Raw genomic sequence first — 13,316 nt, forward strand, 5'->3', positions numbered from 1 at the left:
GGGTAGAATTTTCATGGAATAAAGCTATGATTTAGGCAAGGGAGTGGATGTGGGAATCATTGTTTTCCTTAAAGTATAGATGATAAATATGTTTGTGTTATTTATGCAACAGTTAGATAAGGTCTATATTGTGGATTGGGGAGTGATGTGACACATGTTGCTAGTGTATGGAATAGGTGGTAAGTTAAAATGAGCATTTTCCAGTAAAAGTGGGTTTTAGACAGGGTTATGTGATGTCATCATAGTTAGTGTATTTCCATGATTGGTCTCTAGTAACCCACCAGGAGAACATCGAAAACTATAAGATAAGATTTATTTGAATTTTTAGCCTGTAAGGTTAGCCACCCAGGATAACCCAAGAAAATTAGTCATAGAGGACTCTCATTTCCATTGGGGTCCTTCAGTTTTGTCCCTTAAGATGTGATCCTCACTGGTTGATTAACCCCCAGGTACTTACTGCTAGGTGAATAGAGACAGTAGGTGTAAGGAAGCATGCCCAGTGTTACTACCTGGCCAGAGATTGAATCATGGACGTTCAGTGTGTGAGGCGAGAGCATTGCCAACTGAACCACAGGCCACGATCGCATCCTCACTCACTCTTGTATATCCCAGCAAGAACTCTATTGCACTTTTTCAAATCACTGTTGCCTCTGCACATTCATTTTTGTTTTTGTGTCTTATTGCACCCAGAGCTCTAGTAATCAACCTGAAGACTGATGATTAATGTTTGTGCCCTCTAAATTGGAATGGCATCTTGCACTGCAGATAATATTATTCAGTACAAATTTTGAAATTGTGTCTTTTATAACTTATGTTGTATTTCACCCCATTTAGTCTTCATTTGACCTTCAGATGATAGTTCTTCCCACACTAAAATAATATATTGATTGCAGCTTCGACCAGTGGTTCGACAAACGGGTGGTACCCTGAAACGACCAGTATCTTCAGCATCTCGGAGACCTACCTCAGAGTATGCCAAAATGCAGGCTTCAGTTGATCATAACCCAAGATACAAGGTAGGGAAAAGCACAATGACATATGCTTATTTTTATCTTAACTTTCGGTATTTATGCCTGTGGAGGCAGTTTATTCATAAGTATGTGGTACAGTGGACCCCCGAGTTTCGTGATTAATCTGTTCCAGAGAGCCTGCCGAAAGTCGAAATTCATGAAACTCAAAACCATTTTCCCCATAAGAAAGAATGGAAATAAAATTAATCCGTTCCAGACACCCAAAAATATTAAAAAAAAAAAAATTTTTTTTCAAGTTAAATAAAGATTTACATACTGAAAACAATCAGAAATCAAGTACATGCATATAAAAAATAATAATAACATTACACTTACCTATACTGAAGACTTCTGGGTGGATGGAAGACGGGAGGAGGGGATAGGAGGAAGGTGTACATTACTGTTTGGAAGGAGAATCTCCTTCCATTTGGACTTCAGGTAGCGAGTCCTTTTCTGGGGTTACTTCCCTTCTTCTTTTAATGCCACTGGGAACAACTTGAGTTACTGGACCCCTGTCGCACAAAATATCTGTCCATTGAGGTCTGTTTCTGGCATTTCTTTATGATTTGCCTTATGTGGGACAAGTTTTTGTCACTGAACATGTTGCAGATATGGCTTGTTTCAGCTTGGTCAGGGTGATACTTTTCAACAAAATTTTGCAACTCATTCCACTTTGAACACATGTCCTTAATCACAGAAGCAAGTTCCTCAGTTGTGGTCTGATGCTGTTCCAGTTGAAGCTCTTGCAGTTCGTCAGTGGTTAGCTCTTCCCTGTGGTCCTCCACCAACTCTTCCACATCCCCGTCACTCACCTCCAACCCCATGGACTTGCCCAATGCCACAACACCTTCCACAACAGGCAGAGGGTCGGCAGGGTCAGGGTCTGCCTCTAACCCTTCAAAATCCCTCTGGATCGTGTTCTTTGCTTTCTTTACCAAAGGGCTTGCACTAGCTTTCCTTGGGCCCAAGGTGACTTACTTAGCAGTTGCAATCACAAAAAACCATGGATTATTACGTATGAACCCGCGGGGTAATGGTCACATGTTGGTAAACATTGGCACACTGAGTGTGAATGGCATGGGAGACTGGCTTTGTGTGCGTGGTGACAGGCGGACGGGTACCGGACGGTCGCCGAATGAAGAGTCTAATCACGAAACTCGAGGCCAAATTTTGCCGAAAAACTTGCTGAAAGTCGAATTTCACGAGAGTCGATGCTGCCGAAACTCGAGGGTCCACTGTATTTTCTGTCTGTACTATATGTAATGCAGTTTTTCTTGAAAAAGTAGTCTTAAAGTATATTCACCCATATCTAGTTCCATACACTGATATCACACTCATCACTGATATCATACCCATCGAAAGTGCTTTGGCCAATCAACTTTTTTTTTTTTTTTTATCTTTCACGTCTGTCTTCATTTTTTTGCTGCTTTTACCTTACCCCAGTTCTTCCCTTCCCCATTCTTGCCATCAATCTTTGTTTTTTTTATCATGGCCTTTACTGAGGCAGGGTGACCCAAAAAGAAAGAAAAGAAAAAACTTGCATCATTCAACACTTTCACCATTACTTATACATAATCACTGTCTTTGCAGAGGCACTCAGGTATGACAATTTAGATGTCCCTCCAAGCAGCCAATATCCCAAACCTTTCCTTTAAAGTGCAGGTATTGTACTTCTCATTTCCAGGACTCAAGTCTGGCTAACCAGTTTCCCTGAAGCCCTGCTCACACTCCAACAGCTCATCAGGTCCCAGAAACCATTTGTCTCCATTCATTCCTATTTAACACGCTCACGCACGCTTGCTGGAAGTCCAATCCCCGACCCCACAAAAACTTCCTTTACTCCCTCCCTCCAACCTTCGATCTTATGACCTTACAAAGTTCCATGAGAAAATTTATGAACTTTAATGTTATATGAATTGATTCTTCACAGTTTAGTATTGTATATTATATCACTCAGTACTGTACAGCTTTCAAGGACATTGTTTTCATATATTTTTTAACACACTGGCCATCTCCCACCAAGGTAAAGCAATTTGATAAAGAAACACTTTGACCATCATTCATTTGATCACTATGTTGCAAGAAGCATGCTGACATGACAGTTCTGATGACTTTCCAAACTACATCATTCCCACTCCCTCCTACCCTCCCTTGGTTGGAAACATAAATGGGGTAAGAAAAATTATATATATATATATATATATATATTATTTATTTATATTTTTTTTTTTATATATATATATATATATATATATATATATATATATATATATATATATATATATATATATGTATATATATATATATATATATATATATATATATATATATATATATATATATATTATTTATTTATTTTTTTTTTTTCAACAAGTCGGTCGTCTCCCACCGAGGCAAGGTGACCCAAAAAAGAAAGAAAATCCCCAAAAAGAAAATACTTTCATCATCATTCAACACTTTCACCACACTCACACATTATCACTGCTTTTGCAGAGGTGCCCAGAATACAACAGTTTAGAAGCATATACGTATAAAGATACACAACATATCCCTCCAAACTGCCAATATCCCAAACCACTCCTTTAAAGTGCAGGCATTGTACTTCCCATTTCCAGGACTCAAGTCCGACTATATGAAAATAACCGGTTTCCCTGAATCCCTTCACTAAATATTACCCTGCTCACACTCCAACAGATCGTCAGGTCCCAAGTATCATTCGTTTCCATTCACTCCTATCTAATACCCTCATGCACGCTTGCTGGACGTCCAAGCCCCTCGCCCACAAAACCTCCTTTACCCCCTCTTTCCAACCCTTTCGAGGACGACCCCTACCCCTCTTTCCTTACCCTATAGATTTATGTGCTTTCCATGTCATTCTACTTTGATTCATTCTCTCTAAATGACCAAACCACCTCAACAACCCCTCTTCTGCCCTCTGACTAATGCTTTTATTAACTCCACACCTTCTCCTAATTTCCACACTCCGAATTTTCTGCATAATATTTACACCACACATTGCCCTTAGACAGGACATCTCCACTGCCTCCAACCATCTCCTCGCTGCTGCATTTACCACCCAAGCTTCACATCCATATAAGAGTGTTGGTACTACTATACTTTCATACATTCCCTTCTTTGCCTCCATAGATAACATTTTTTGACTCCACATATACCTCAACGCACCACTCACCTTTTTTCCCTCATCAATTCTATGATTAACCTCATCCTTCATAAATCCATCCGCCAACACATCAACTCCCAAGTATCTGAAAACATTCACTTCTTCCATACTCCTCCTCCTCAATTTGATATCCAATTTTTCTTTATCTAAATCATTTGATACCCTCATCACCTTACTCTTTTCTATGTTCACTTTCAACTTTCTACCTTTACACACATTCTCAAACTCATCCACTAACCTTTGCAATTTTTCTTTAGAATCTCCCATAAGCACAGTATCATCAGCAAAAAGTAACCGTGTCAATTCCCATTTTGAATTTGATTCCCCATAATTTAATCCCACCCCTCTCCCGAACACACTAGCATTTACTTCTTTTACAACCCCATCTATAAATATATTAAACAACCATGGTGACATTACACATCCCTGTCTAAGACCTACTTTTACCGGGAAGTATTCTCCCTCTCTTCTACACACCCTATATATATATATATATTTTTTTTTTTGCATTCTTTTTCAGGGGGAAAACATCATGGTTGTCGAGCTGGATCCTGCTGTGCGTACAACTCGAGACTGGGAAGGTCCATTAGTGGCACCTCGGGTTGCTGCCGCACTGGAGGCTGCTCTTATGCCACTTGATGAAGATCTCAGCATTGATGCTTCCCTTGCAACTTTAAATCGTTCACAAGCAGTCAGGTCAACTCGAAAAGAGAAGACCAAAGGAAAGTAAGTTATTTTTTTTTATGATGCTTGTCATTTTACAGTGCATTGTATCTGTGATACCCTCTTGCTAGTGGATGGTTAAAACTGATCTTTGAGTATTATCTAATTTTTCTTCCCTTTCTTTTTGTATCATTTAGGTATGTATGCATTACTTCCCAAGTACTTCTTAGAAATGCATGAATAAATGGTAACTTATCTTTAGCACACTGTTTATTGCATATAATGATGTAGATTTTTTATTTTACAGTTCAAAGGTTTTCATTGTTTTTTTTTGTTTGTGAGAAACTTTGGCACACTTTACAAACTGATCATTGTCTAACATAATAATTTTTATTATTTCTTAGTTATATATTGCTTGTTATTAGGTTTTGTTCCCACCTTACCTTAGATAATTAATGAACCATTTGCAATACTTTTTGATTAAAAGTACTCTCAACCATAGTCTTAAGTATTGCTGATGTGTCTTCAATAACAAACGATGCAGAGATGTGAAACAATCCAAGAATTTGGAGAACAGGTTTCTGCATTCCTTCCTAGTAGTTTCTAACCGTTGATGATTCTCTTAGGTGAAGCATTAAGCTCATTTCCTTATCTAGGATTTTGAGTGTAATGAGAGGTGTTTTGGCTCTCAAAATCAAGCAAGGACTGAGCTGACAATTTTTCCAACATTTTCAGGTTGTCCCCATGTGCTAATGATGAGATTGGTGCTGTAATAAAAAATTACAAACAGACCATGAATACAATCATTCCTGAGGTACTGCAACTCCTAAGTCTTTATGCTAACTAAAACTGGGAATTGGAAATGTACAGTTTCACAGAGTGTTTGGAGCTAACCCAGTTACTTGACGTGTCTCTTCCATAATCTGGAAATGTGACCTGGCCTTGCTTAATATGAATGACCCCACTCCATCTTAGCTCTCCTATGGCATAACATGGACTGTTGCCTTCATGTGGCTTCCTAACTTACTCTTTGTACTTGTGTTTGTAACCTTGTGCATTGGCCTGTTTCAAGAACCATAAAAAAGGAGAGGCAAAACTTCAGTGTTTACCAAAAGATTGGGATTAAATGTAAATTTGAATTAAACTTTGCTGTTTTTCTTACAAATCTTACATAAGTTACTGATACATTGATCTCTTAACTGTTATGCTTATTCTGTCTTTTATATTCTTTTTTTTTTTTATATATCATTTCATTTATTGGCCAGTGCAAGGTGACCCTACATTTATGGGAAGACCCCTCAAAACATGTATTGAACTTCTTGATTGGAGACATTCCAATAAACAAAGAAAAATTTAATATTTTTTAGTTGACTTTCAGTGATACTTTGTCCTGTTTTGAAGTAGGTCATCGCACAAGTCGTCCATTAAAACCAAGATGTTTATTTTTTTATAAACATTCCATGACGTAGCCAGTGCAGATTTCAGGATGTATTTTTTGAGCTAAGGTATTTTTAAAAGGGAACTTTGTCACCTTTTCCATTATGGTTCTGACTTTGTCTAAAACAAATATATGAAGAAGATGCTTTGTTAATGTTCCTTGTGTTTTTCCAGGCTTTGCCTTGTGATTCTTCCACAGAGCTACCAGTACATATATTTTATTAATCCACAGCTCTTGATGAATAATACTAACCACAAAGCTTTCTTAATAACAGCATTTTATATAAATCCTCAACAGGTGTTTTTTTAAACTATTGTTTTACTGTTTCTATTTAAATCCTATATATATGAACTTCTCTTACATGAGTGTAAATATTTTTAAATTGTATAAAGAAATAATCTCTGTCTCTCTTAACATTAGCTTTATTCCTTTAGTTATAAGCTCCCATTTTTGTAATTGTAAACATGTGCTGAGATGAAAATTCTACTGTATTTTTATAAATTCAAAATTTTGATGAAAATATCAGACAGGCACCAATGGCCACTAAACAAGGAATGACAGTTTGTGGATATAGGAGAGTGAGTGCAGGAGGGAAGCGGAGTGATTGGTGGAATGATGAGGAGGTAGTGGTAAGGGAGAAAAAGCTAACATATTTGAAATTTTTTATAAAGAAGTGATGTAAGGAGGGTGGTGTGTATGGAGAATGAGTGGTTAGAGAGTGTAAAAGGAGTACAAGTGAGAGTAGGGTGAGGGTCTGTCAACAAATTTTGTTGAGAGTAAGAAAAAGTTTTGGAGTGAGATTAATAGGTTGAGGAAACTTAGGGAAAAAATGGATTTGACGGTTAAAAAACAGAAGAGGGGAATTATTAGATGGGGAGTCAGAGGTATTGGGAAGATGGCTGGAATATTTTGAGGAATTGTAAAATGTTGTTGAGGAAAGGGAGTCAATTATTTCATGCATTCACCAGGGAGGTATATCATCTTTTAAGAGTGAAGAGGCATATGTGAGTGGTAGAGATGTGTGAGGCAGTGGTTAAAATGAAAAGGGGTAAAGCAGCTGGGATTGATAGGATCAAGATAAATATTAAAAGCAGGTGGGGTTATAGTTTTGGGATGGTTGGTACTTTTGTGCAATGAATGTATGAAAGAGACGAAGGTACCTAGGTTCTGGCACAGAGCATGCATAGTTTCTTTGTATGAAGGGAAGGGGAACAAAAGAGTGTAAAAATTATAGGGGAATAAGCCTGTCGAGTATACCAGGTGAAGTGTATGGTAAAGTTAGTAGCAATGAAAACACTAGGAGTAAGATGGAGTGCAGGTTTGCTGATGAACAAGGAGGGTTTTTGAAGGATTGGGGATGTGTAGACCAAGTTTTTATATTGAGGCATATAAGTGAACATTATTTAGATAAAGGTAAGGAAGTTTTTGTTTCATTCATGGATTTGGAAAAGGCATATGACAGTGGATAAGGAAGCAGTGTGGTAGATGTTACAAGTGTATGAAACAGGTGTTTGGTTACCAAAAGCAGTTATGAGTTTTTATGAGGATAGTGAGTATCAGATTAAGGTATGAGGAGAGATGAAGGTATGATGAGGGTAGAAGGTTTAGGTAATGGATGAGTGGAGATTAGATTGGAGGGAGGGAGTATGGAGGAAGTGAATGTGTTTAGGTGTTGGGGAGTGAATTTGTCGGTGGATGGATCTGTGAAAGACAAGGTAAACCAAAGAATTGATAAGTGGGGGAAAAAGTTAGATAGTGCATTGAGGCATCTATGGAGATGTTATCCATGGAGGCAAAAAGGGGAATGTTTGAGAGAATATTGGTACCAATACTCTTATACGTGTGTAAAGCATGGGTTGTGAATGTTGCAGCGAGGAGAAGGCTGGAGCAGTGGTGTCTTAGGGCAGTATGTGGTGTATATATTATGCAGATAATTCATAGCTTGGAGATTAGGAGGAAGTGCAGGGTTACTGAAAGTATTATCCAGAAGGCTGAGGAGGGGATGGTGAGGTAGTTTGGACTTTGAGAGGGTGTATAAATCTCTAATGAAGGGAAGGCAGGGTAGGAGTTGCCCTAGGAAAGGCTGGAGGGAGGGGGTAAAGGAAGTTTTGCATGTGAGGGGCTTGGACATCCAGCAGGCTTGTGTGATCATGTTAGATAGGAGTGAATGGAGATGAATGATATTTGGAGCTGTTTGAGTGTGAGCAATATAACATTTTCTGAAGGGATTCACTGAAACCAGTTAGATGGACATGAATTGTGATGACAGGAGGTAAAGTGCATGCACTCTGAAGGAGGAATGGGGGATACTTGTAGTTTTGAGGAGCATCTAAGCTCTAGTATCAGCACACCTCTGGCAAGACAGAGCTGCATATTACTTTTATATCATGAGGTTCTTACCCCTTGTGAGTCATTTAGCACATTAAGGGGTGGAGGTTTGATCCTCATTAATTGTAGCCTAATCCCTCCCCAATCAGGCTGTTGGTGAACACTTTTTTTTTTTTTTTTTTTTTTTTTTTTTTTTTTTTTTTAACACATTGGTCTGCTCCAGTAGTAGAAAAACTCTTGGACCTCATCAAAGGTATATCAAAAGTGGGGTGATCCGACAAAGAAGAAATGCAAGTTTTCCTTGTTTTAGCGTTTTGTAATGTTGAAAATTTATACAGGAAGGCCCTGCTTATACAGCAGGTTAGGTTCCAGGCTACTGCTGTATAGTGAAACATAGCCCCTTTTTTTTTTCACTTTCAAAAGCATTTAAAAGCCTGATAACATGTTTACACTATCATATATTAAGTGAGCAATATAACTAGGCCTAAAAAAATATATACACAGTACACACAATACTTCTTTCAACACACCAGCCGTATCCCACCAAGGCAGGGTGGCCCAAAAAGAAAAACAAAAGTTTTTCTTTTTAAATTTAGTAATTTATACAGGAGAAGGGGTTACTAGCCCCTTACCCCCAGCATTTTAGTCGCCTCTTACAACACGCATGGCTTACGGAGGAAGAATTCTGTTCCATTTCCCCATGGAGACACGCAATACTTACCTTAAAATATTTTCATCCTTAGTTTATAACGAGTGGTGAATATATTTATTGTAGGAAGTGTGAGTAAGTGAGGAATGGGTATAATTGAAAACCACTCTATTAGGAAAATACTATAAAGCAGGGCCTGCCTGTACAGGAAAAAGGGTTACTAGCCCCTTGTTCCCAGCATTTCAGTTGCCTTTTATGACACGTGGCTTACAGAGGAAGGATTCTTTTCCACTTACCCCTTTCCTAAAGTGATATAGTTGTGTTATATTGTTTTTTTGTCAAGTGAATTAATGTTTGTATATGTGGTTATTTTGTACATGTATGGTTGATTGGCTTACAAATGTTTGATTGTTGGGGTAAAATTAAATTGCTAAATTATTTTATTTAATACAGTTTATCGAGGTTGGTGCTGCATTGACATTTTTTTGTGTTTGTTGAGTGGATTGATATTTTGTATGATTGTAGTGAAAATCAATAAAGAAATGTGATGATTCTGGTAAAAGTAGATTTAATTTAATTAGAATTAATTTAATTAATATTATTTTTCTAAAATAAAATCTTCAAAATTCATTTATAATTTTTATATGGTGGTGGTTTAACTCTTTCAGTGTTGGTCCTCTTGTATCATGGCTTTGAAGCCAGTGTCTGTCCCGTAATGTGATGCCATGAGCTCAGCTCATTCTGATAAGCTTTTTTTTTTTTTTTTTTTTTTTTTTTTTTTTTTTTTTTTTTTTTTTTTTTTTTTTTTCCAACAAACCGGCCGTATCCCACCAAGGCAGGGTGGCCCAAAAAGAAAAATGAAAGTTTCCCTTTTTAAATTTAGTAATTTATACAGGAGAAGGGGTTACTAGCCCCTTGCTCCTGGCATTTTAGTTGCCTCTTACAACACGCATGGCTTACGGAGGAAGAATTCTGTTCCACTTCCCCATGGAGGTAAGAGGAAATAAACAAGAACAAGAACTAGTAAGAAAATTGAAGAAAACCCAGAGGGGTGTGTATATATATGCTTGTACATGTATGTGTAGTGTGACCTAAGTGTAAATATAAGTAGCAAGACGTACCTGAAACCTTGCACGTTTATGAGACAAATATGGACACCAGCAATCCTACCATCATGTAAAACAATTACAGGCTTTTGTTTTACACTCAGTTGGCAGACCGGTAGTACCTCCCTGGGTGGTTGCTGTCTACCAACCTATTACTTACATCGGATAAGCTGTGAGCGGTAATTTTAGGCCTAGATATGAGGAAATGGGTCTATGCGGTAAGTGTGCACCATATAAAATCCTGCAGCATGCAATGCATAATGAGGAAAAAAAATGGCAGCCGTGTTTTTGGTTTAAAACGGCGATTTAGCGTTGTATTTTGTATTCTTAGTCTCATTTGATAGAATGGAAAATATATTACAGAAATAGAGGTGATTTTAATTAGTTTCGGGATTGAAAGTAACTTGAAATTGAGCTCAAAGTAGCAGAAATGTTTGATTCTTGCCAATATTCCAGAGTACACAAATAACGTCACTTTTCCAAAACGTGTCCAACTGGCTAGTCTAATATGAGTTTAGGAATGCGCGGACATTATTTTTACAATTATTACAATAATGCAGTAGTCTGCATAAAAGTAAATTTTCTATTTTTTTGTGTGTGAATAAAAATTCAAAATGAAAAGCAAGTGTAATATAAGAGGAGCCTGAAGATGTGACTAAGGAGCAGAGGAAGCATTTATTTAGTGCCAAGAATGTCTACATTGTTTATTCTGGACCCTATTTTCAAATTGGCAATTGTTGAATTTTGGGTGAAATTGACCAAATTACCGATTTCTGATCACTTTATTGAGTAGCTGAAATAGGTAAATGGGCAGTTTCTTGTACTCGTTTGATAGAATAGTAGGAATACTAGCGAAATATCTGAATGTGGTCATCTGGAGCAATGGAACTGGCCAAAATAGAGCATAAAGTGGGCAAAATTGCCGATGCTTAAATATCGCCTAGACCGCTAACTTTGCGAGAACGTAATTCCGTAAGTTTTCCATCAAATTTTATACTTTTGCTTTCATTACTTTCAGAAAAAGATTCTCTATTATTTCATAAGATAAAATATTTGTTTTTCTTTAATTCTTTGACCCTGGGAGCAAGTTTGTGAGCAGGGGTCACGACACTGAAAGGGATTAAGTTGTGGGTTCTGTTCTTGGTAGAATTCGTTGCAATACGTGCATTTTTTTAATGGTTTTGGATATTAAGGGGTGAGGTGGTGCTAGACTGTTTAGGTTAAGTGGACAGTTTGGTACTAAGCAAAATTTGCACTTATGTTATTGAAATGTATGCAGTTGCTAAGTGAAATTGCACTATGTGGACTAACCCTGCATCACTTTGCAGGTGGTGGGATAGCAACCATTGGATGTAATGCATGAATACTTGGGTTTTGTTATGGTGTTTGTTATTCAGACTGATTACAGGATAACAAACATTATATATTCTCTGTTGCTAAATTTGATTACCTATATGAGAGGGCTTTTCCAAAGTATATCTGCTGACTCTTTTTTTTTTTCTACAGATTCAAAAGTGGGTTGCGCCCCCCATCGCAGGTGCCGGACAGTTCCATGTATCCAAAATCCCGCGGTCTGGTTCCCAAATAACCAGTCCTGTGTGGTCTCCACGTAGCTCTGCAGTGTTCGAAGATGATTATGACGAAGATCCAAGATATTTTGGTAAAGGTGTAGGAGAAACTGTGGTAAGTGGCAGTTGTAAAGTTACACCTAAGAAATCAGTGACTCAGAAAGGTGAAGGTGCAGTTGTAAATAAAATTTCACATATAAGAGAGGAAGGCTTGGAGAATGGTCACAATTGTATAGAAAATAACTCATCTCCAAAGAAGTTGATTAGTGGCTCAGAAGCACAATTAATTGGCATTGAAGAATCACTACACTTGAGCATGGACAATGGATCTTGTCTAATTTTCGGACCCTTTGGAGCTCGGCGCACTTGCTATCACTATAGGCCTCAAGTCAAGCGCTGTGTGACATCTTTGTTTAAAACTTATCTAAGAAAGGTGCTACCAGGCTCTTCTTGTCGTAATTGTAAACAACTGGCTTCATACCCTTATTCTTTGTCTACAAATCTTGTATGCCAAAAAAAAACACATCATAAGAAATGTTACCCCAGGAAGAGTTTATCACATAAAAGATATTATCTTAGACATACCTCCACAAGAACTCATTCACAGATGTTCGAGGGAAATATTCCATGTGCGTTTAGCAGCCTCATACGTAGGGAAAATATTGAATGGAAAGCCTCTATGCACCCATTCACTTACGAGAGAATATTATGGCGTTTACCGTCCTCCCTCTGGAAACAGCTTGAGTTATGTTTGATAGATTTTGAGGATGATAATGCCTTACACTTTGTCACCCCAGTCATGTATTCATTGCGGCGGTATAATGGTCTCTCAGGATCTCGCATGGTATATTCTCTGAGTCGAGACAGTTATGGTGTCTCAGAGAGAGCTTGGGAAGACCTGGTGATGGCATTGTGTTTGTGTTGCATATTGGTATTTATTTGTCGTGTGTATGGAGGTGTACATGGGTGTGTAACGGAAATCCTGGATTGGATCTCTCTCTAGACTTTATAATATGAGATAAATGCAATTTATTGCTTTACATCAGATTATTCTATATCTGGTGAATTTATTCTTCATTTTTGAAGAAATTGCATTGTGATTTGCATTATATTTTATATCAAAATTAAGGACTTTAAAATATAATTGGTGCATGTGATTTTTCAATTTGGAATGATAGCCACCACATTCACTGCCAGAATTACCAGTGTTTGCCATTAATTTATGGACAGACTGAACTGTTGGTTAAATTTCAGTATTAAGTGTTGTCAAGTGATGAATTACTTCCCATGGAATTCTTAAGTACAGAAGTGTATCTAATGAATTTAAAATGTATATTGATTATCTGTGACTCCAAATTGATACTAAGTTTTCT

At 37.5% G+C, this 13,316-nt stretch overlaps 1 protein-coding gene across 4 annotated transcripts in view; it reads left to right on the forward strand.

Moving 5' to 3' along the window:
* Positions 1–13,081, forward strand: part of LOC128702057 (kinesin-like protein KIF3B) — a 109,193-nt gene extending 96,112 nt beyond the window's left edge. For 2 of the 4 annotated variants that reach the window (XM_070083011.1, XM_070083010.1), the window contains exons 14-17: positions 894–1,016; positions 4,712–4,917; positions 5,590–5,668; positions 11,882–13,081. In XM_070083011.1, coding sequence (XP_069939112.1) covers positions 894–1,016; positions 4,712–4,917; positions 5,590–5,668; positions 11,882–12,946 — 1,473 coding nt within the window. In that variant the 3' untranslated portion in view covers positions 12,947–13,081. The remainder of the gene's footprint in view (positions 1–893; positions 1,017–4,711; positions 4,918–5,589; positions 5,669–11,881) is intronic. The other 2 variants (XM_070083013.1, XM_070083012.1) reach the window with 2 other exon arrangements.
* Positions 13,082–13,316: the final 235 nt, after the last annotated feature.

The sequence above is a fragment of the Cherax quadricarinatus genome, chromosome 8, assembly GCF_038502225.1.
Source record: "Cherax quadricarinatus isolate ZL_2023a chromosome 8, ASM3850222v1, whole genome shotgun sequence".
Taxonomy (NCBI): Eukaryota; Metazoa; Arthropoda; class Malacostraca; order Decapoda; family Parastacidae; genus Cherax; species Cherax quadricarinatus.